This window comes from Myripristis murdjan, chromosome 13 (assembly GCF_902150065.1).
Source record: "Myripristis murdjan chromosome 13, fMyrMur1.1, whole genome shotgun sequence".
In the NCBI taxonomy this organism is placed as follows: domain Eukaryota; kingdom Metazoa; phylum Chordata; class Actinopteri; order Holocentriformes; family Holocentridae; genus Myripristis; species Myripristis murdjan.
This window is the reverse complement of record NC_043992.1, coordinates 17,975,344-18,000,113: the sequence shown is the minus strand read 5'-3', so window position 1 is coordinate 18,000,113 and position 24,770 is coordinate 17,975,344. Positions and strand designations below refer to the sequence as shown.

The 24,770-nt window shown below is 39.7% G+C and overlaps 2 protein-coding genes across 2 annotated transcripts; one reads left to right on the top strand and one right to left on the bottom strand.

The window, feature by feature from the left end:
- Positions 1-1,735: 1,735 nt before the first annotated feature.
- On the top strand, positions 1,736-9,572 carry siae (sialic acid acetylesterase). The gene is made up of 10 exons (XM_030067049.1): positions 1,736-1,988; positions 3,027-3,188; positions 4,105-4,259; positions 4,927-5,065; positions 5,316-5,508; positions 5,725-5,807; positions 6,386-6,519; positions 7,051-7,205; positions 8,001-8,187; positions 8,750-9,572. Exons 1-10 carry the CDS (start codon positions 1,940-1,942, stop codon positions 8,999-9,001), a joined length of 1,509 nt encoding a protein of 502 aa, XP_029922909.1. The 5' UTR covers positions 1,736-1,939; the 3' UTR covers positions 9,002-9,572.
- tbrg1 (transforming growth factor beta regulator 1) lies at positions 9,573-23,272 on the bottom strand. Its single transcript, XM_030067047.1, has 15 exons — positions 22,986-23,272; positions 22,202-22,365; positions 20,411-20,468; positions 20,213-20,295; positions 19,776-19,812; positions 19,347-19,409; positions 18,809-19,039; positions 18,461-18,531; positions 15,578-15,819; positions 15,311-15,447; positions 14,899-15,045; positions 12,820-12,917; positions 12,173-12,283; positions 10,943-11,091; positions 9,573-10,330 (listed from the first exon to the last, which is right to left on the bottom strand). The coding sequence occupies exons 1-15, from the start codon at positions 23,055-23,057 to the stop codon at positions 10,242-10,244; spliced, it is 1,752 nt and encodes a 583-aa protein (XP_029922907.1). The 5' UTR covers positions 23,058-23,272; the 3' UTR covers positions 9,573-10,241.
- Positions 23,273-24,770: the final 1,498 nt, after the last annotated feature.

Below are 24,770 nucleotides of genomic sequence, written 5' to 3'. Positions count from 1 at the left end.
TTTAATTCAGAAATGTGCAAGGCCAGTGCCACCATGCTGCAGGCTGAGAAGTCATGTGGTTTATATTTTGCATTTTTTGTCCAATACAGGAGCTCAAATCCAGTGACAGCAAGATATTTATATAGGCTAGTTATGTCAGTAAAGATCATCCATGTTTTGGAGCAGGAATTATTCAAAAGTTAAATAAAATAAAAGAAGATTACCTGTCCATTTAGTTCCCAGTGACTATCTATTTTGGTATTACATGTTTATCATCACTCTAAAAAAGGATGTAGGCCTATCATTTAGATCCATTTGTGTGTCTTCTTTGTGTTAGGCCTAAACTTTTCAGCACAGCATAATTTTGAGTTACAATGTTTTGTCATTATTATGACAAATAAACTTTTCAGCACAGCATAATTTTGAGTTACAATGTTTTGTCATTATCATATGTTGTGTTTAAAATTAACACAAAGTTTTACTGTCCCACAGAAGATGGACACGTGCCAAAAAATGCACATCTGATTTTCTTTGATTTCTTTTCTTTTTTACCATTCCTGTGTAAAAATTTAAATTTCACAATCCAAAACAAGACATAAAAAGGAAACCTCTGCTCTATTTTAAATCTAATATACAGGTCTATAAACTGTAATGTGTCTCATTCAGAAATCTCACCTGTCCCATCTGTGAGATTTTTCTTGCCTCCTATGAGAATTAAATCTGTTGTGTCACATCATCCTGTTTTATTTGTTGTAAACTTGATTGTGATTTTTGGGCTCTAAATAAACTAAAGTTTCAATTTTCAAATCATGTTCTGATTTTTCTGCTAGTGTTTTATGTTAATTTTATTTAGTTTTATTTATTTATCTTTTAGGCTATTTTTATTTTTATAACTGATCTGATAAAGACAAATTATGCATTAGGCTATGTTTGTTGTATGGTTAATTTTGACAGAGTGCCATAAATTTTTCTGTGGTCGCTTGGGCCTAAATGTTTGCGTATTAATGTCCAGGTGTTTTTTTTTTTTTTTTTGCAGTAACAATGAAAGGTGACCCGGACACCTGGATCCAATTTAGCATATGTTCAGCAGGCTGTTATCTAATGCAGGCTAATAATATGCAGCTTTGTAGTGTAAAATGGTGCAACTGGGGCAATTTCTGTGGTGATGATCTTGATGACTAGGTGATTTTTTTTTTTTTTTAATATTCTCCTTTATTTCATTAAATTCAAGTCAAGTACATGAAGTAAAAATATTGCATACATTTTACATTAGAAGAGCTGCTGTAAATATACTTCAGTATCAAAATAATACAAAAATAAATTACAACCATAAATAACAAAATGTAGGGAAAGAAACCCCCCTTAAGGGTCTGCTAACTAATTTGCCTAACTATGAATAGTTGAATAGTTTTTGCCAATTTGTGATTTAGTTTTAAATTTGCAATAGTCAAATAGTCACATTTGACTCAAATGTGCTTTAAAATCTATAAAAAATGTTAAAGGAGGAAGCAATAGAGGCTGTCGGTATTTGTCAGCAAGAAATCTTTTTCTACATTTTTTGATCAGTTATTCTATGACTCAAACAAAAAAAAAAGAAGTACTATGAAAACAACCTACATAGACATGTTCAATAGATTCCCCTCACAATCACAACAGTGCATGTGTTGTTTAGATTTTACAAACACACGATTGAGCTGTTCTTCCTGCTTTTATTTTGAAGGCTGGGCGGCCAAACCGGAAGTCCTGTTCGGGACGTTAGCGGCAAAGCGCTGAGTACTGTTTCCTGTTCATCTCCAATACAGTATGATTTCCTGCTTTTAACTATGAAGAATCGCGCTGCCAAAGCATGTGACCCGGTAGCTGCCACAGTTTTGCCGACGGTATCATCACAGCAGCGGTGTTTTTATCACAGCTAACCGCGGTGAAGTTTGTTGAAGGCCGCCGAGCTGCGGCAGCCACAATGTACGGCTGTGTTTTTTTGGCACTGCTCGCCTCTCTGCACACCTGTGGTGAGTGACATTTATCACCTGCTGCTGACACACACTGTTCCGGACACATTCTGTGTTACACTGAGACAAAACACTGACCTGCCTACCATGAAATACTGTCAAACTGTATGTAAAGTCTGCTGAGCTCCTCCAAACGGTTAGCCGGTTAATTATTTAAGTTTCATACCTGATTTTGGTTCGTTTGACGTCTTTATTTATACCAACATCTTCCTAGCTGACGATACACAAGTTACTCTGCAGTGTTTACCTCTAATAATATTTTTTCATTATGTCACACATTGCTTTTCTGTTTGCCGCTGCCTTCCATTAGACCACATTAAGGGTTAATATTTTACACTGCACTGTAACTTTTAATGTCCTGCTTTATCATCTTAGTCCCCTTTTAGCTTCTTTTATTAATTGTTTTTATGTATGTTTTCTTGTGTTGCTTTTATATTGTTTTAATGCTTTTATGCTCTATGTAAAGCACTTTGAATTGCCTTGTCGCTGAAATGTGCTATACAAATAAACTTGCCTTGCCTTGCCTTGCCTATAAGGTTATAGGACAATATTCCTATTATTTTTTAGGTCCATTTGACTCCATATAATGTTTAATGTCACTAACATGATGCTACACTGTCAATTTCCTGGGTACATTTTATACGTGTGATCAGTTTGACCGCAGGCTTTTCATTACCTTTGTAAAACACATGAGAAACATCAACATTTTACACACATTTGTTTGAGTGGTTTTGGATGACACTGAGGAATACATATGACCCAATTTGCCCTTGGGGCACAATAAAGCATTTCTGACTCTGAATATAGGCTATTTCTGATTCTGATTCCGATTTGGGGTTTGGGAGGGAAAACATGATTGATTATAGTGTGTGTGTGTGTGGGCGGATATGTTTTATTTCAAGGGCTATTTAGGTAGTTAACAAGACACAAAAAGTACCTGTAACAATTATTATTACAGTTGTTTTTTGGAGGCAAAAGTTGACGAGTGAAAATTGAGGAACTCCACTACAACCCACAGACTTGTTTTTTTGCCTGTAGATGGGGGGCTGGCCTTTGCCTCTTACTATGGAGACAACATGGTGCTGCAGAAGGCTCCAGAGAGAGCGGTGTTGTGGGGCTACGGGCCTGAAGGGGCACAGGTCACGTTGTGGCTGTCAGGACCCAAACGACAGAAAACTCCACCAGTCACGGTGACAAAAGGTGAGCGCTGCCAGTTGTTGCTATGACAGACATTTGTGCTGACATCTGCTGAGTGCCGAATTAAAGCAGAAGTGCCCTGCCCTTTTTTCAGCAGGGGAACACGAGGTCCACACACTCTGCCATTCCTATCTTCCGTTCCTAAATCACAAGGGCCCCTTTTTGTATTAGAAAAACCCATTTGTGGTACTGCACACCACTATTGGGAAATCCTGAATTTGGGTGCAACCTGAAAACAGTGTTTGGGGGGGAAACAGTTTTCTAATTTGCACATCCACTAGTCTTGGTACAAATGTAAGGGGAAATATGGTGAAGAATATTCTACACAGTGCTCTTGCAACATAATATGAGTCATTTCTGTGAGCAAAATATTAACATTTCAGGCCATGTTGTCGTTCATCAAAGTATGAAGTCAATCATTAACCATTGTCTGCAGACTTTACATAATAATTGTGTTAAGCAAGTGTTATTAACCTGTCAACCTTTCCAATTGCTGAGTCCAATCTCCTTATATACTGTGAGGCAGGTTGTGGAGTTTTAAACACACATTTCTTACCTTCTGGCACAGAGAAGACTTGAACAGACAGCCGCTACACAGAAAATGTAGCAGGGAGTCGATCCCAAAGAGAACTGATTGGGGTTGATTCCACATATTTGGAGAACACAGCTTTGAAGAATTTAGCCAGAATTTAAAAATAAAACTGGAACACCAACCTAAAAATGCTTCTTTAACCTGTCTCTTCCCATGCATCTGCATTTTGTTGAAATGATTTCTGTAAGTGCTCTAAGGTTTCATGTGACTTAATCTGGTCAGTTTATTTCACAGAGACAAAGTCTGTCTAAAGGTGCTCAGTGTATATAACTGCTATTTTCAAATGATGAAGGAGTTTCTAATGGATAACCTCCGTAACACAAACAGGCATCTGGCGAGTCACCCTTGACCCTGTTGAAGCTGGAGGTCCCTACAATGTGACCGCTATCCTTCAGTCCAGCACAGTCAATCTAACTAATGTGCTGTTTGGAGATGTTTGGCTGTGTGGAGGGCAAAGCAACATGGCTTTCGAAATGTTCAAGGTGAGACAAGCCATGGTAACACTCCTTTGGTGTGTTGTTAACTGGGGAGTCAATCTCAAGCAAGTTGCAAGTCTGCAAATTGATTTTCCTAATTATAATGAAATGAATGGAAATGGATGACTGCCTAGATATTAAGGGGAAAAAAAAACATTCAGAAATGTTAACAGGTGTGCTAGCCTATGCATTGAAAATGTGGAATTGTCTTTTGAAACTTGCTTGGTGGACCAGAGTTGGAGTGTTTCTCACAGGACAGTATGATCCCAGAAAGTTCTGGGTATCTGACAGTCGGTTGAGTGTACTCTCTACTTTTCTGTGAATGATAGCTTATCTGATTCGGAGCAAACCCTTCCTGGCTGGGGCTTCAGGTGGATTAAAAAAACATAAAACAGTACGAATTATTAATACATAGCCAGCCAGGTCTGGTGCAGTGGATGGTTGAACTGAGTCTGCAAGTCATCAGTTTCTATAGAACAAAGTCTTCCATGTAATGAGTGGCTTGACCTAGGACTAGTTCAAGAAACTGAATGGGGAAAAAAAAGCAGACAGTCAAACCCTGTCTGGAATCCCTGCACTCCTAATGTGGCTTCAGTAGTTTAAATGGTTGTACAGATTAGTAGTTTGAAGCATTCTGACAAAGTTTTTTTTTTTTGGTTATTTACCCTAATAGATTTTCAATGCATCAAAGGAGATTAGCAATGCAGCCAATTACACTCAGGTACGGATTTTTATGGCAGCAATGAGGGAACGTGAAACTGAATTGATTGACTTGGAACAAGTGGAAGTGCCCTGGTCCACGGCCGCATCAAGTGAGGGGAAACTTTTTTCTTGTTTTTAAGAGTTCAAAGAGTTGTTTGAGGCTAACTGTTTGTGTGTTTGATTTTTTTTCTCAGCTGTTTATGAATATCCTTATTTTTTGTAGAACTGTACAGTAATCTCTATCGAGCATGTAGTAATCACAGTGAACACAATAAACTGTCAAATATTGATGATAATGCTTATAAATTGAATTATTTGTGATCACACTACCAGATAACTTAATTGTTTCACTATTTCCAGAGCAATTGGCCAATTTCTCTGCTGTGTGCTGGCTCTTTGGCCGTAACATGTATGACAACCTGAAATACCCGATTGGTCTGGTGGAGTCCTGTTGGGGCGGCACATCTGTTGAAGCTTGGTCCTCCTCCAGAGCACTGCAGCATTGTGGGCTGCAGGACAATACAGATACAGATGAAGATGAAGCTGAAAATGGGTAGGGTGTAAAGCTGTTAAAATTTACTGAAGTATGGAATGTATGGTATTTAACTCATCTCATTATACAACATGAATGTCAGACCTAAGGCAAGAAAGAATCACTCTTTACTCTTTCATTTTGTATTTCAGTGTGCTGTGTACAATTTTGTGTAATTACTGCACAAAGTTAGCTTTTGTTAATTGAACTTTTGCTTTCTCCATGTTATGATCTTAGTCCTAGTGCTAACTCCGTCCTGTGGAATTCAATGATCCACCCGCTGCTTAACATGACCTTGAAAGGAGCCATCTGGTACCAAGGTAACAAAATGACTTAGCCCAGTTAGTACAGCATGATTTTTCCTGCCTAGGTATCAGCAGGTCAGTACAGGCAATATTGATACATCTTTATGTCATCGATAGCTGGTTGAGATACAGGAAAGCCCAGTGAACATGTGATTTGTGCTGTTGCGGTAACCTCCACCCATATTTAAACAATGAGAAACAAACAGTTTAAATTATTATATGTGACAACTCTGCTTGACAGTCATGAGTCAAACTTGTTTGACCACATAGCAGTTGACATTCCAGATGATGGCGGAGTCATGCAGTTATGCTTCCTCATACATACTGGGATTATTTGCTAATGGTCCACTTTTCCTTACATGATCTAAGGTAATCAAGAATTACTTGCTCAAAGTATATCCTTCAGTTTTCCCAAAGCAGAATTTCTGTATTTTTTCACAACTTCATCTCCATAGAAAATTTGCCATTATTTCAAACAAATAAACAACATTTTTGATGAGATCAGTTTCTGGAAAGTGATCTCTCTATTTGGAAGATGGCCTTGCTCTGGCAAGCTCCACTTACAGTAAAGTGGTTGTTGTCTGTTTCCAAAGGTGAGAAAAATGCAGATTATCATCCAGACAAGTACAACTGTTCCTTCCCTGCCATGATTGATGACTGGAGGTTCGCTTTCCACCAGGGGTCAGGAGGGCAGACGGCACCAGACTTCCCTTTTGGATTTGTCCAGGTATGCTCTCATTAGTATTTTAGTGTTTATTGATTTATTTGTGCGGTAAAAAAAGTACAAGTGTAGCTGTTTAATTTACTTGTTTACTTGAGGAATATATTTGTATATACAAGCACTGTGTGTGAGATGTATAAGATGTGCCATATCACCTTTTTTCAGATATTTACTTTGCCCAGCGATCTCAGTATTTTTACAACACTATTAATCTTTGTGACATGCTACTATAATTCATCCTGCCAGATTTAAACACTACCTAACATAGCATAACCTTGTCTTCTACAAGCTGTGGCAGACCTAGATCAAAGAGAAGGTCATTGCTGCCGGATGAAAAACTCATAACTCCAATTTTGTAGATTTTCATAGTTGAACTTCAGTGGCTTCTCTGGTTTTAGATGGATGGATGGATGAACTCAAAACTGCATGTCGTCAAGTTTAACACATAGTAATTTGTCTTAGTTCCTGAGAAGAAGAAATTTGATTTTCAAGTACTGTTTGACCAAGATCTGATCCATGAAGCCCTTATGCTTGCAGCTCTGCACCTACAAGAAAGGCTCCACAGATGACGGCTTCCCTAACATCCGCTGGCACCAAACAGCGGACGTTGGCTTTGTTCCCAACCGCAGGATGAAGAGAACCTTCATGGCTGTGTCTCTGGACCTGCCAGATGATCATTCACCGTATGGCACGTAAGGATCTTTAATAGGTTGTCACAACAGGAGGTAACATGTTCACATATCTAAGCTGGTAACACATCAGAACATGCAGGATTTATTAGCATCTGTATTTAGTTGTAAAGAATAGTTACATACATGTCGTTGTGTTGTTTGTGTACTCAGCATGCAGACTCTGAACAGTTTGGCTGCTGCTCAGATTAATTTCAAGACATCAGTTAGTATTAATTAAAAAATAATAGACAAATCAATAATAAAAATAACTTACTTGCTGCCCTAGGCATAGGAAATCTGCCCACTCTACCGTCGTACAGATATACATTCAGATGTGCAAAATGCTCAGATGAAAATTAGCACATGATAAGAACTCCTTGGACTGCCAATGAAATGCCACCCATTACCCACACATTTCATGACAGGAATACAGACAGAGCAGTTATGTCCAATTCACTATCCCTGTAGTCCTGATTAGCAATTCTTATAAATGTTTATATGTCAGGAGTGATTTGTGCTGCAGAAGGCAAAAGCCAGCCATCATCAGAGATTTATCCAGAGCCAGGGATTCATTCAGTCTCACAGCTGTTAGGTTACTTAATATGGAAATGTAACGATGTGACCTGTTACAAGACTTTGATATTTTGTGTCATATTGACTTTTTTATTCTCAATCTCAGTTTAGCAACTGATGCTTCCTTTATGTGGATTTGAATGGTATAATGTCATTCCCTGGACATTTTTTAAACCTTGTCTACCGACAAAATTTCCCTAATACCCCATTGATGCTAAAGATGTCATTTGATTTCTATTCCAGCATCCATCCCCGAGACAAGCAGGACGTAGCCTACAGACTGACGCTGGGAGCGAGAGCAGTGGCGTATCAAGAGAAGGATGTACACTTCCGTGGGCCTTTTCCTGGCCAAATTCTGACCACTGAGGCGTCTCTCAACATCACCTACGACCAGACAGTTTCTGTGACCTCATCTAATGACATCTTTGAGGTAAGAATGACAGCAGCAAGTTTAGTGTTAAATAGCATTTCTTGACCATATTTATGCTGGCACAGCATTAAATAGCAGATACAGGGAGTTTGAAACAAGAGTCACCTAAGCTGCCTCATGAAATGCCATAATTAGTTATTTATCAAACATAACCAATTATACTGCTGAGGTAATTAAGCTAATGAATGCTGTAATTAGCAAATATTTCTATGTCAGCATACTTGTATTCATTCCAAGTCACATGGGCAATATGAACTCAGAATCTTTAAGTATTAAACAGTTGTTGCAGTGACTGTGTTCACAAGAATGTGTCTACACATAAGACGCCACCGCATCATGCAGATTAAAATCTGTTAGATAGGCATTAACTGTAGTTGATACTTGATCTTATCACTTCCAAGACAGACCTATTTCTTGAAAAATTAATAAAACCACTACCATTAACACTGCTAAAACACCACAAAACCAGTAAAACAGGTCAATTTTAATCAAATAACAACCACTTGTAAATGTGATGTTGTTCCAGAAAATGCCCTTCCCTTGTCTTGTTTTTCAACCCCAGATCTGTTGCTCAGAGGCTACAGCTCCATGTGGCCCTCAGTCCACCTGGGTTCCAGCTCCCATCATAAACTGGGGTCCCGCCAGTGTCCAGGTGTCCACCAGTTATTGTCAACCCATGAGCAAAGTAGCTGCCCTTCGGTATGCATGGAAAGATTGGCCATGTGACTTTAAATCCTGTCCAGTCTACAGTGCTAGGGGAGATTTGCCTGCACCTCCTTTTCAAGTCAACCGCTGGCCTGGCAACACACCTTGATCCCAGGACTTCCTGTCACACAATAGTGGCCAAAAACACACTGCCTCTGTGTGGTGCTGTTAGAATAAGGTGGCTTTACATTTTTATTCACAGGTTCTGGGTTTTCAGTGTCTGCACAAGAATATTTCTATCTACTGTGAATGTACGTTTTACAGGGTGGCCTCATTTTTCATCGACCATGTGTCATACCTCCATGCCCAAGTCTGTTACCTTTATTTTCTGATCACAGTGGGAAATTAACACTCTTAACTCTTGGCTAGAGTTGGAAAGTTTTCCTGCTTTATCAGTCACTTTGGCAGGACGCCTACATCATTTGAGGATTCTTTGCCACTCTAAAATTCACTTTTCTTGTAACATAATCAAAGTGCCTGGTGGAGGCTAGAATCCATCTGCCACACTGGCAGATGGGTATAATTTTTTTATTCATTTTTTTTGCCTCTTGTCCAACATGTCCTGTGGTATTTAGTCTAATCAAGGGCAAAAAGGGATGCTGTTCCAGATTTTGATGTTTACAATAACATTATATCTTAAGAAGTTGCATAATTTCATAAATAAATGAAATTCACTAAAATGTGTATGTGGAGTTTTTAATTCTTTTTGAAGTCGATACCATTTGTGTAAAATGAAAGCAGACGGACATGTTTTATCCAAACATACAGTCTGATGAATTTCACAGATACCTCAACTGAAAAGAAAAGGAAAAAAAAATCAGCTTAATGTGTTATGTATTGCGACAGTTACACAGGGCACAAACAGCTGCTTCTGACATAGTATGCTATGCACTGAACATCTTTTATAGAGAAAAGCAGAGGTCAAGTGCTCCTAGTTTGTACAATCACTCATCATGAAAAAAGTTTATTTAATATAAGCTTAACATAACCAGCTTGGCCATGATCTGTAAAATAAAGTATAGATGTTTGTCACAAAAATCTGCATGTTTCAGTATAGAGCTGTTAGATGCTGGCTGCTAGAGGGAAGTACAGCAGAAGAGTATCTCAGTAGCCACATCCAGTGCATGAGCTTCAGCAATGCAAGTGCAGACACCTTATGGCATTACATCCATGTGCTTAATGCAAGATGATGACAATAAATAACCACACTAAATGCTTCACTTTCATTAATAACTGAAATATGTAGGTAATTACTGAAGGAAAAATGGGAGCACTGTAAATTAGAATGGAAGTCTCGGAGAATTACAATGGGCATGATCTTGATTTGAACGCACTTTCACACTTGAATCTCAAGAGCTGAAGTATGAGGTAGAGGGCTTCATGGTGGGAGAGGTCAGGTGGTGCTGATGAGAGGAGCCAGGAGACTGTGGTGTCGGCCCTGGGGAAAGACAACCAGACACAGATGTCATTAACCCTTATTACCCAGTGTAGTGATGAGTTATCTGACATCTTGGTTGGCTTTTAAAGTAATATGGTAAAGAGATCCACACACTCACAAAAAAGGATAAATAGTAACTATTGTGATACTTTAATAATTCCTTCAGTCTGTAACTGCAGAGAGACTCACTTTTTTTTTCTTTTTTGTTGAACCAGATTTATAAATTCTACTTTACAGCAATGACCTGTGAGAGCAGCTGCAAGGGTGGGAAGGGTTACACACATTTAAATACATCTGAAAAGTGCCATGTGTACAACTAGTAGTCACTGGCAGTCACTGAGTGGCTCCAAAGAAGCAACTTTGTTGACACCATGACTTCCCAAACATCCCAAGTGTTTACCCAGCAATCTACCACTGCCACAGTACAATCCCCTATTACATGAGGGACAAATAGGCTTTAACACAACCTAGTAATTGTGAAATGTGTTCCTGTACTTGCTGTATTAGAGGCCCAACAACAAAAATGTAGTAAGCACAATAAAATAGATGACAGAGGCAATATACATTAAAAAAGGCTTAAGGCCAAGCCAAGAAATCTTACATCCAACCAACCTGTGATACTGTGCTCAGTCTTCACATTCTCATCAAAGCCCTGGTGTCTCTGGTAGGCCTCAAAGTTGACTGATGCATCATCCTCTGATAGGCTGTGAGGAACCTGTCCATCGCCGGGACGACACACCTCAAAGCGTATCCACTGGTAGCTATGGAAACAGAATAGGAAGCCAATAAGGTCTTAAAATAAGTCACCATGAATATGTATATGGACACCTAAACAACAAAGGGACAGGGGTTGTTTGAACTAGTGAAATGTTGCCTTGATCTAAATATATATTTATTATGCCCTGTATTTTGCAGTCTAGTTTGCAGGGTGAAATAATCACATGAAACAAACATGAAATTCAAACAACTACACAGTCAATAGAGTAGTGTAGTCTCCTTTTTGCTATTCTGCTTCAGGGTCAGCAGCTGCAGCATGCAGAGAAAAGGTGGGTGGCCACTCATGGGTATGTGCATGACTGTGTGGTCAACTTCCCTAGCTCACCACCCTGCATATACAGTATAAAACTCCCCCGCCAAATTCAGATGAAATCATGCATCGCCACATCTATTTCTGTGAGTGGACCCGGTAACGAGTTACCCTGCTGCTCCAGAAGTCGCTGAAGGCTTAGTGGGTACAGGATGGAGATAAACTCACCTTATTTCCAGCAAGAAGCCACAGGGTGAGTCGGCTCATCCTGACTGACGTGCATGCAAATTTCAGTGCACTGAGGCAAGGTGAGTGGCTAAGCCAACAGAGCCCCATTAAAGGAAGAGGCTTGTGTGAAATATAATAATTAAAATATGTATGGTAACTAGTTCTACGCTCACAGGTTGAGCCCTCTGTGTGTGTCCAGAACTACAACTGTGTAGTGAACCTTTTGTTGAGCCTAGAAAACATTTTCATTGGCTTTTCCGTTTACTGTTAACACTAAACCGACCTTGCTGCCTTATTTACCTTTAACACACCAACACCCATCTGCAAACTTCAAAGTACACTCATCACCATTTTATAAAACTCACTGTATATGTTCAAAAGTAAGAACTCTGTCAAACATGGTGCAGCCACTACTGAGCATGGTCTTGTTTCTTTTTAACTACTCAGTGGAGCTTTATAAAAGTTGGATACTTTGAGATCCAGCTCATCTCTGTTCTTATTTAAAATCTCCAAATAAGAGGAGATCTAACATGAAAGTTTGACGGTGTAGCTGGCAAATCGCACTCAGTGAAAAGGGTGGGACTTACTTGCTACATTTGCGAGCTCCGGGACAGCTCTGGATGAGGTTCTGGATGGTCGGGTGTGAGAAGCCAAAGAAGTCTGCTCCTGATGGCACGATGGGCGCCACAGGTTTGGACCTAGGGAAGGAAAAAAATAATGGACTTAGCTGTCCCAAACTGTCTTTGACATGTAATGTATGCTTGCAAGACAAAAAACAAGCCTGACTTGGAAGGTTTTCAGATCAATGTGGTATTTAACTTTCTTTTCCTCTGGTCACAATCAGCCCAAAAAGTAACTGAATTTTTAAAATGTATTTAAAATATCACTTTGAAAAGCAAAGTCTGTTCTGCTTTAGTCCTTTCTTGTATATAGGAGATAATACATAAAAATAAAACACAAACTGACAACAAGGAATGTAGGAACCTGCAGTCTTGAACCATTTCTATTCTTAAAATATACACTGACCTTTTCTGTGCATTCTGGAGTTAAAGCCTGCTTTAATAAATATTACATTAACTGCACAGGCAAAAAGAACTATAAAGTCCATACATTTTAAGATACTGAATGAATAATTGAACTTAAAGTAAAGTTGACCCAGGTCAGACCAGTTGGAGAGCAGCTGTATCCCACCAGCCCTGCTTCAGAAAATCAGCCTTTGTACTGAACACGGCACCTGACAGATGCGATGGCCTTCAGCAGATTGGAGTGGCAGGTCAGGGCAGAGGAGGCCACAATGGCATTCTGAGGATCTTCTTCTGGCACAATCTCAAACTAGGGGGAAAAGGTTGAAAAACAATTTAAAGCTATCACATCTAACACATTCAAACAAATTCCTGTTTTAACATAAAGCTCCTGCGTGTGTTGCAACAGATGACTGCATTGAGGACTGGATATTATGGTCTGATGATAAACAAAAATGTTACAATAAAAATCATGTCTGCTGACTATTTAGTACACAGCACAAAAGGGATTAAAATGTATTTTTTGCCAATATTTCTGTACAGTTGGTCCAGCACTAAGTCTGCCAGGAATAGTCTACAGTCTGATACAAGGGATTGCTGTATTTCTAAATGTGTTAAAGAATAAATAAAACAGTTCAACATTTGTTTAGCACTAGTTACATGCTTTTCTGCATGTAACAACGTGTCCATCTCAGCAACTCATGTAATAACTGTGTTTTCTATTAATGGCTGAATACAGACAGTACCTCTAACCTCAGCAATACCTTTCCTTGAGACAATAAAGAGTTTGGAATAGAAAGATGTTACATTTTGGTTCACAGTCTAGTAAATTCGACCGAAGTGATTTTTCACCAGCGACTGCACCTACTGACTGAACAAAGAGAAAACATCGGCATCATGCATAACTGATGCATGACTCATCATGATTTCCTGCATGGATTAATGTAGGATTGTGAACTCCTGTAGCTCATTATACATCAATTAACATGTCATCAGATTAGAAGTAAACATGAACCAAAGCCTCCCAGTGCATTTGGCTTCGTACTTGGTGCAGGAGAAGAATGTGGTCCTGCTTAGCTTTCGGAGAGGCTGATCAAATGCACTGGTCTGGGAATCTTTGGTTCACCTAACTGGTTTATAGTTAATCTGATGACATGTTAAATGATGTATGACTGAACTAAACTGATGATCCACTAAGTGCTAAGTAATCACAGTAAAACTAATACTGACATTATCATTTATTAATATTGAACCACAAGTGTTCATGATATAGCATGCATTAATTCATAAATTAAATCAGGAGAAGTCATGCATGTAGTTATGCATTAAGCATGAGCTGTGTACCCTTATTATAAAGTGTTACCACTATCATACTCAAGCGCTCACCTCATCAAGCATTTGAGAAACTGTGCTTACAATCCCCAAAACATAAAAAATGCAAAAACTGGTAGTGCTACATCAAGTGCAACTACCGCTGGGAACGAATTGTAGTAGGCCAGGAGAATTTTAAAAAATGGAACCGTCAGTGACGACCCGTTAATGAGAGTCCAGCCGGACTTACATTCAGAAGAACAAGTAGCCAGTAACAAGGAGTTTCTTTACATAACACTACCTGTGATTTCTGGCAAACATCAAGAGCATAAAATAAACACACCTTACTCCTATTGATTTTTATCATAAACAACAACTGATTACTGACTTATTACTGTGAGACACTGTATAATTGTGTCACAGTTGCATGCTACCAGGTTATCACAGTATGAAAGAGAGATTCCTGCAGAGAAATAAAAGCATGTAACATTCTGTGCTGTGTCTCTCTGATTATATCTACCGCCCCGGTGGTCAAGCAGTACCATCTGCAGGGCAGCAGGGCTTATCGCCACAGGCTCGAGGACACAGATACACTAATCTAACAGAGGCATCGGCTGGGCCTAAAAGCTTACGACTACAGTCAATACAGATGTGTGCAGTTCAATGCTGACCTCTGTGACACAGCATCAACAGGTGCAGATCACACACGTGCTACAAACTGCCAATCTTAACAGCAAACTCAACCTCGCCCACAGAGAGAGACATCAGAAAATACCAATGACAATACCAATTTTTTTGCCACCTGTTACTATTACAGCATAATTAATTCTAAATATTTTAAATCTGTTGAGTCTTCAGCTGCTTAAATGGGAATCTACATGTGAGTGAGTGTGTATTTTATCAGTTTCCCCTTCCTATGTGTGTCCATATTAGCATGCAGTGGTGACAATCACAAAAACTGAAAAAAAGTGTGTGTGTACCTGTGGCCCTGTTCCCCCATCTTTGATTTGGCAAGTGTAGAGGCATTGCTGGTCTGGGTTTTTCATACTGGCAAAGACCCGTGTGCTACAGAAGCCCACTGGGTAGATGGCACATTGGTCATGAAACAACATTCTGTCTGTGATGATCTGGACGGCAACAAAATATTATGTTAGTATTTATTGATTTACACAACAGGAGCATGTGCTAAACTAATGTAAAACATGAGAAAACCTCAAACTGAAACCACAAAACAAGTCAAGAATATAGTTAGAAATCTGAGTTGTGCATTGTGTCAATCGACTGAACCATGAAAAGGATATCAGATGACACAAACAACACATGAGCATGAGGGTAAGCAAATTGTCATTAGTGTACAAAGCTACTGCAGTCCCTGCAACGTGAGTCACCGACCTCTCCCAGGCTGTAGACCGTCAGGCCGCCCAGGACGATTGGGAAGACAGGGCGGCCTGATGAGTCAAGAGGGATGGGCTGCACTAGTTTGCGAGAGCCGTCTGTGAGCTTTCTCTTCTTAGACATCTTCTTGGGAACTAAAGAAAAACAAAGAGGTAAAATTAGACTGCATCTGGTTGTGAATGAGGTAATGAGGCAATTTAGAAAGTTTTAACACTAGTGATATAATCTGAAAAACTCTCAAAGCATAAGGAACCCACAACTCACCTTCCTCCTTTCCATTTTCCCTGCCTCGCTCTCTTCTTTCCTTCTTCGTTTTTTTTTGAGCTCCCTCTTCCCCTGTTGGCACTGCTGGGCCCAGGTTATGCCCCGCAGACAGGCCTGATGCCCCGGTGGGCCCAGAGGTTAAGGACACAGGTGGCACAGGTGGATGGGAACTTGTGCTAGGTGTAGGCAAGAGCTCCCCCTCTGACAGAGACTGGTACTGCAACAATGACTTCAGTAAGAACCTGAAAATTACAACCAGTCTCTCATCAGGTTTGAAGGCAAAAACTGTACCACAGAGACTACAGTAAACATGGAGTGGTCATGGGAAATGTGATTATCACATGATACAATTCAGTACTCAATATGGGCTTCGCAAGATATGATGTAATCAATAAAAGTTCAATAACAACAGAGCAACAGACTGCGCAGAATTATGTTTGTTTCTGAACTGTGAATCTTTCTAGCGACTGCACTGGCTTATTGGAATGTAAAAATTTTTGAAATGTTGTCATTATGAAGTGCAAATAATCTAATTTCAGCGGAGAACTTGAGAAATAACGATGGGTGAGCTGTCTCATTTGTGATTACCACAGCAGAACAAAATGTAGCTAATATTGCAAATAAGTTTCCTGCGCCATGATATATAGTGGCCAATTTTGTCATACTGAATTTCAATATATCATCCCATCCCTAGTGCACAGTGTGATTCGTGCAAGGTAGGGAGATTAATACCAGCCACCCACCAAATAATGGTAAATTTCAGCAGTGTCTATAAAGAGATTGGTTTAAGTGTACCAGGATTCTGAAACAGTGAAAATGGTTAGAGAATCTGGGATCTACTGAGGCTAGTCGATGAAACAGTTCCCTGTCCTAACCGAACCCTTTGGGATTGGTACTTACATCAACTAGTAAACTATACTTCCCTCCAGAGCTACAACTATGATATATGCCTTGATGTTTTTGAATTCAAAGCAAGATTACATGTTGACTGGCATAAACAGCCTGCTATCCGCTGTAACTCTCCTTATACGTTTTCCATGACATACTATGAAACTTTATAACGCTATCAATGTTTGTGCCACCATCACAAATTCCTGTCCACTCATACTTAGACAGAAGTGTTTCTAGAATTAAAAGGGCCAAAACACACTGAAAGTCCCATTCACAACAAACATGCATTATTCACACCACACACCATTCAAAAACATGCAAAGAATGCTTCCCTAAACTTCCCTAAAAACCCAGAAAGAGTGTTTTTTACTGTGGTGAATATGACAGCGATGAGACTGTTGGAGTCTGAAGTCTGAACGATCACTGTAAAAGTGCTGTCTAAGCTATTGTGGCTTCAATTTAAGAAAACTACCAACCCCTGTGGACCATCTAAAAAGTTTTGGACCATGCTGTAAGTCCATATGTTGACTGCTTTTCAAAAGTGTGAGTCCACTACTAAGAAAAGTTTGGCTTCATTACTTATTAAAGACTAAAACAATTTTTGTACTCAAGTGTTATGCTCTATTCAAGAATATATTCTTTATAAATGCTACAAATCAATCTATCAGAAATGCTCGTACGAAACTGAGATATATCTGAGTATCTTGTTTGCTCACCACTTGCTAAGGTTTTCCCTGTCACATGGCACCTGGCACAAATGCTGTCACATCATGCGTTTCGTTCAAAGCAGAACGGTGTAGTCTGAATTGTCTTTGGATAACCAATAACAGATACTGATGAAATGAATGACTCCTGATGTAAAATTTTCCAATTGTTTCAACAATATCAAAAGAAGTTAGTACAACATTCTGGAGCAAAATGTTTCTCCTGAGTTCTGAAAAACTATCCCAGTACCAAATTAAAGCCAAACTAAGAAAGGCAGCAAACTGGAGAGATTTTCACAAACCAAGCCATTTTCATCCAAAGCAAAACCAGGCAGACCAAAATGACCACACCATCTGAGGAACAATATATCAAGCTAACAACTTCATGACAAAATAGCATCTGCATCCAAGATACCAAACCAACTGAATAAAAAACGCCCTACTCCAAAGTAGGAGGGTGGCACTGTCCAAACCACTTCTTTGACTATAAAACAAGTTTAAAGGTTTAGCACAGGCCAAACAATACCAAAATTTCACTGCTGAAAACTGGCGGGACGTCTTGTTTACAGAAGAATCAAAGTTTGAACATTACAGCTGCTACTGGACATTTTATGTGAGAAAACAGCTGTGTGAGAGATGTCTGAGTGACAGTCATAAAACCTGCAGTCAAACATGGTGGTACAGATATTCAGATGCAACAATGTTTTATCTACTCTGAAGTCTGCAGCTTGTACAGAGCCGACTGAGAGAAGAAGCACTCTGTCCTTCAGAGGCACTGCCATCCCTGCTGGCTTTAAGTTGAATGGCAAAGATAATTCATTTTCCAGCAGGACAATGAACCTAAACATGATCAAAGCTACACCAGGCCGATTTGTCCAAAACAGAGTGAGGAGTGCTGACTGGTATGGCTTTCCCTCACTAGACCTAAACTCCACTGAACATCTTTAGAAACATTTGAAAAAGGAAAAAACACAACACATTGTAAAGGAGAGCTGGGATAATGCAGATTCTTACATTCTACGTGTTTAATTAACACCAAACATAACCAAGCTATGATTAAGGCAAAAGATGGATATTGTTTGAATTAGTAAGACATAATGTTATCCTGTTTGAGAAATGTCATTTGACTAAAAGTTTGTATTTGCTATTTGATAAATGATGCAACAAGAATTGCTCATTGACCAGAATTACTAGCGAATCTTCTAACCCAACGTAAGCTCATGTTCAGACTAGTAGACATAGAAACTCATTTTTTACTAATTCCTCCTTATTATGGCGAACTGCTCACCTCCGTTCCTCTTTTGCTCTCAGAAATTTCTCCTCTAGGTGAGCAACTTCATCACAGAGGGCTGCATTCTCCTGCAGGGAAACTACCTTTAGGACACTGAAAACTCCTTTAAGCATGTGCTTAATATGTGTATCAGAAAACTTATATAAATATAAAGTACAAAGCATCACATGCAGCAAAAACTTAAAACTGATGATTTTCTTGCATTTTCATGCATGATTGAGGAATCAGTCAATGATATGACTAGAAAAAAAATCAAGTAACATTTATAAATGCTTACCAGAAAGAAACATACTTAGAAATTTACCATAGTACTTATTTCTTGAATAAACACAGTAGTTTACTCACAAATATCATGGCACGTGCTGCCTTGCGCAGCCTGAGGTACTTGAGCCGGTACTTCTCGTTCTGGTTTTTGCGTGGGCCTCTTTTCATCTTGGTTTTATGCTCGGCTGAGCTGGTGGGGGAGGGGAAGGCAGGCACCGAGGCAGCTGAGCCGGAGCTGGTCGTCTGGTGAGGGGAGCCCAGGAAAGACTGGGTGCTGAAGGCCTGAAGAGCCTGCTGACGCTCCTCATTGCTCTGTGAGGGGATGGAGGGAGAGAGAACCAGAGAGAGCAAGATCTGTCCCGGTGCAACAGGAAGCTTGTGATGCCTCTGCCTTCAGGATGACACATGAGACTTCAGAGTAAAATGAGGATGATAAAACAAAACCTGTTAAACATGACAAAATAATGAAAATTTCTGAAAAAATGGACACAATCAATTAAAACTTAAAACCATTCTTCTCTCTATTCTGATTCTACTCTAATGTTATCTCTTTCCACTCTCTCTTTACGTCTGACCAAGTCTAAGGAGCATTTCCCTCTTGGTATCCCACGTAACTCACCAACAGTGCAAAGACTCCGTTTCTGTTCTCAATCCTCTTGAATCTCCTGCTGCCTTTTTGAGTCTGAAACATAGTGGGACACTGAAGCCAAGGCACATGGCTGGAAAAGCCAAACTTCGATGCCTAGAAGCTGAGATTGAACTAAACCAAAGTCTGTTCAAATTTCACCAGAATTAGACAGGTTCAAGGCTTGTGCAACCGAGCACAAAGCATCCTTTTCTTTCTGACTGCAGCACATGAATGTCTCACTTTCTTTCAAAAAGGGATGCAACATGAAAGAAACAGGATGAGAAAACATGGAGAAAGGAAATATAATCATAAGTAAAAAATATAAATGAGCAATGTGTTAACTGATCCAACGGAAATGCAGAATGCAATATATTGTACTTGTAATATATTGTAGTCAACAGCAGAGGTCATTTTTCTTACCTCACGGTACATAACAGCCTCCAGGCTTGACTTTGCACTGCCAAGAGGAGAGCAAGAATAACCTATTTAACTACAGACTTAGAGATAGCTGTTATTAGTACTGCAGACCAGACAGGACAGACAGAACCACCTATGGCTTTACCCTTACCACAATATAGTGACCCTTTTGTTACCACAATTTAGTGACCCTTTTATTGCCCTTAAATTACACTGTTTTCACTCTCTCATGTCATTCCCACTGTCACAGAAAAACTTCCGGGTACATTTCTTGCATCTCACTACCACCCTAATCTCTATGTAGATTTAAATGATCGAAAATGCAAGCTGAACAACCAGAACAGCCTGGGTCATTGTTTCCTGATTTGAATTTCACGCACAGATATTCACAAGACAATCTGGGTAAGCTGATGTGTAGTAAATTGATAGGAATGCTGTACTTGGATTGAACGAGTCCCCTGTCGATGATTCTCTGTTTAATCTCCTTTATATGCATAGGACGTCCAGCTTCCTCCAAGACAATCTACATGAAGGGAAAAAAGAGTTGGGGGTGGTTATCAATGGTTGGCAAAAAAAAAAAAAAAAAAAAAAAAAAAATCCCTTGCTGCACAGAAACGTACTGAGGAAATGCAAGATACCTGTGCTGCATCGAGCCATGTGAGGTTTGGCTTCTCCGCGATATCACTGGGAGGTTCACTGCATATAGAAAAGTTTCAGCATCATCTGGTGTAACACACAAATCCTGTGCATGTCCTTTTCACACAGGCATCCAAAATACTGAATATGGTACCAATTCAAAAATTACATATTCACCATGTCAGTAATGTGCAATAAACTAGTAACGGTTTAGAGTAATCACAGCTTTTATTCATTTTGTTAAAGCTTGGTTTTTAATGTGTATGAAATTTTCTTTACTTTTATTTATCGTATTTCATACTTTTAAATCTTTTTTTATTTTCTTTTTCCTTATCTTTTGCCTGTAAAGCAACTTGAATAACCTCTGTGGGCAATAAGATGCTAGATAAACAAACATGCCCTGCCCTGCCTTGACTGGAGCATGTGCTGATCAGTGGTTTAGTAAATGTTAGACCTGCTTCTTACATTGGCATTTCCACAATGCAGCGGGGGGGTAACTATTTCCTGTTTAAGCCCCAGTTTGACTATCTTCCCAACTGATTTAAAATGTCTCTTTGGTAATCTGAAAACAAGTGGACAGCTCTCAGTCTAACATGCGTCTCCACATGCGTCTCACCTGCCCACTTTCCTGCTCTATGGGCAAATAAACACGCATCATTACAGAGAGAGAGGGAGAGAGGGAGAGAGAGAGAGAGAGAGAGAGAGAGAGAGAGAAGGAGAGAGAGAGAGAGGGGCCATAAAATGAAATTTACTTTGCTAGTCCTCCTTCCATGCAGAAAATAAAAATAAAATGGCATTTAACAGCCATCAGGTATTTAACAAAAGGAACATCCTTGCACACTCAAGCCTCATTTTAATGTGGCTGTCAATCACAGAAGATGCATTTCACATCTGATCACGTTCAGGCTCAGATTATTTCATTCTTCCATTACGTTAAATTAACCTGTAATATTTCTGTGGTATTTCTGTAGTAACTGCAACATGCACATTCACACGACCACCTCTGATATTTCTGTAGCATTCCTATAGTAACTCTGTCATATCCAGGGTTAGAAACAATGTGTTTGATTGCTCCAGGGCATGAAATTTAACAAAGGCTGTGGCCTCCGAATTATATATGGAAGAAAAAACCCTGCATGTTGTCAATGCATATTTTAAAGACCCCCCAGAATGTCTCAAATAATGTTTTTAGGGGAGCTCATGTCTTATTAAGGCAAGCTGAGCTTCTCCTGGGTCCCTGCGGGTAGACAGTTTGTTTTTATTCACAGCTGCTTTATAGTTGACCTGTAATTCAGTTTGCATTTGATCCATCAGCTGCAAGTGCAGCTGCTGGGCAAAGTCAGGCAAGACATTTTCTTTGTTGGAAAAGTGACGGTCTGGTTGGTGTTGGGGGTGTCAGGCTGGACAAGACAGCGGACGTCAGGTTAGTATGTGGTCCTTCCATGCATCCTAGGACATACGTCTGTTTACACCTCAAATACTATGTGGAAAACAGCATCCCAGGCCACCTGTGTATGCATCCTAAGATCCGATCACTCAGGATGGATTGAGGAAGCATTGCTGCTGTTTACACCTGTACCTAGAGGTGCTTTATCGTGGCAGATGTTAATACCAGGTGGGAACAGAGCCTTTGTGAGGCAAAAGCAGGAAAAGACTGATAAAAAATTGGTGCATTTACACCTATGCTAGTCAAAATCTTGCCTAGTATAGGTTTAAGCAATCAGCATAAGCTGAAAATGCTTTACAAGTCTCAATTTCATAGCATTTTTATAATCAAACTTGTTTCCAACAACCTTTCAAGGGTTTCAGATGTCCCTGACAGACTGGGAATGCTGTCCAAAGCTGGGAAGAGAGAATAGTTCCCCTGTCCATCTGCCTCTATCTCCGACTCAAAAGTGTTGAGTGACTCCATAGGAGACAGGGCCGTGCCTCTGCCCTGGTTACTGCTGGTGGAGGGCTGAAACAGTAACACGCATTCATTAGTCTCTCTCACACACATGGCTTACTAGCAGCAATACAATGAGACAGCTTTAACGTTAGAGGTATGGAAGAAAAAACACTGCATGTTGTCAATGCATATTTTAAAGACCCCCCAGAATGTCTCAAATCATGTTTTTTGGGGAGCTCATGTCTTATTAAGGCAAGCTGAGCTTCTCCCGGGTCCCTGCGGGTAGACAGACTGTCAAAAAACTGCACTGAAAGGCTAACACTTGTAATACTAACACTTTTTAATGGTCAGACGTAGCTAAATTTAAATTTATCAAAACAAAACATCCACAAACTCTAATTCCACTTAATGATATACAGTATCTGAGTGCCGACAGCACTTTCATGAGGGTAGAAAATACATTTTGATATGATTTTTTTTTTTTTTTTCCAGTTTAATCACCGTTGCTCACAGTGTTGCTGTTTAGCTTTGCAGCAGTGCAGAAACACAGTAAGCTAGCTCAGATAACGTTACAGTGTTACTAACGTTACCCTGTTGCTAACTAATGTTACTACAGTATGTAAGGCCAAGGGTTTGGCTTACAGGTAAACGCACACACACACTTGGATAAAAGTGTTACCAAAGCTTACCCCACTTCTTTCAATTCGTGCTCTGGCTTGCTCTTTTCCGTGTATCATCGGGGAGCCCTCACTTGTGTCCATCTCATTGTTTACATACGGTGCGACCGAGCTAGCTACACGCTAACGACGCCTCCGTCTGAAATGCGTGTTTTCCAAATGAATCTACGGACAAAACACGCCAATTCTTCGCTTTTGCTACAATAATTTGGCTTCAAAATCGACTGTTGACAGCAAAAGAGCCCTTAATCGAAAGTAACTGTTGCAGGGAACTTAAACAAGGCGGTTGGTTGGTTTTACCGGACGTTTAATCGGGAACACTGATTCCCCGGATATCCGTTTCATTAGTGCAGGGAAATGTAGTTTTCTTCAGAAACGGACCAGAAAAGCCTTAATGCGGAGTTCCTACTGAACTCACTGAGAATATAATACTTACATTGTTCACTGCAGGTTTGAAATTAACTTTTGAACAACGTATGAATCTGTTTTGCAAGGTTAAAGGTCCTCAGGCACAGGCTGTAACCTAAATTATAGTCATATGTAATAGTAATCAGCTATAGTGTTCTAATATGTGTGTAATATAGTATTGTGGTGTGGTGTTTAAGTGTAACAGTAATTAAGGGTACTAAATGCACTTGAACTTTTTACTGAAATCACCTTTGAAAACTTCACTTCACACACTTTGAGGCTAAGAGGTTTTGTTTATGAAGCACATAAATGTCCAACAAATATAATTGAATAACAAACAATATCCAACAGGCTTGCCCGAATTCAAAGCATGCCTAATTCTGAAATTATATCCTCAGAAAGGGTATTTTTGACAAAGGTCTTTGGCTGACTAGTAAATAAAACTTTGACGAGAAGAATCATTTTGTCAGTCAATTTGTGGATTATTCTTGGATCATGAAACACAAAATAACTGAAAGTAAGTACCAATGCTCTTGCAAAGTTATTATTTTGCTTTTTATAGGCACATTTTGTAGACAATGAAGTAAAATGCAGCTGCCTGAGTCAGTGTTTCCAGAAGCCTTTCGGCCTCTTCTGCAGGCCGGCAGCTTCATGCTCGGCTGTGGTTGCTCTGTAACTGTACAGTAGCTGATAATGTGATGGTATGGAAAGTTGTCTCTGAGGTCAAGATAACTCAAAAATACTCCACTTCTTCCTCTCTCATTCTTCCCGCTTTGTGCTGTTGTTCTCTATCTGGCACCTCCGAATGGGAACACTATAATCTCAGTGACGGTGACCTAAATCATCCCTCTGACGTGTATAAAAACACATTTTCAGAATCACATGAACTCTTTCCAAATCACATCTCTCCCCAGCCTTCATCATTGCAAAATGACTTATGTGGTACAGACTTAAATGCTTGTGTGGTTGTTTTTATGTGCAGTGAACAACACTCAGATTACAGGGACATCTTGCACAGCATAAATATGCCACACCTACAGTCTATAAGGGCCATGATCCCATGATGGAACAAATGAAATGAAAGTCCCTTAAAGAGATTTGTCTCACTGTCAGAAGCTGATACTGGATAAAATGATTTTTGTGGGTGACTGTGCTGCCAAGAGAGAGGCGTTCTGCAAGCGGACCATACTAGCATTATGTTAGATCATCCATAGGTAGAGGTGGCAGGGTTAATTTCCCCCTGAATCTGAAGGAGCTATTTGTCATCCTTTCCTTAAAGCCACCGAATTTCCAGGAGTAGTTAAAAATGTTGATCCTTCCCTCCCAGATTATTGTTTCTCACCGCAGTTGCTCATTCCCTTGGCCTGTAATTGTTTCAACACAGGGATA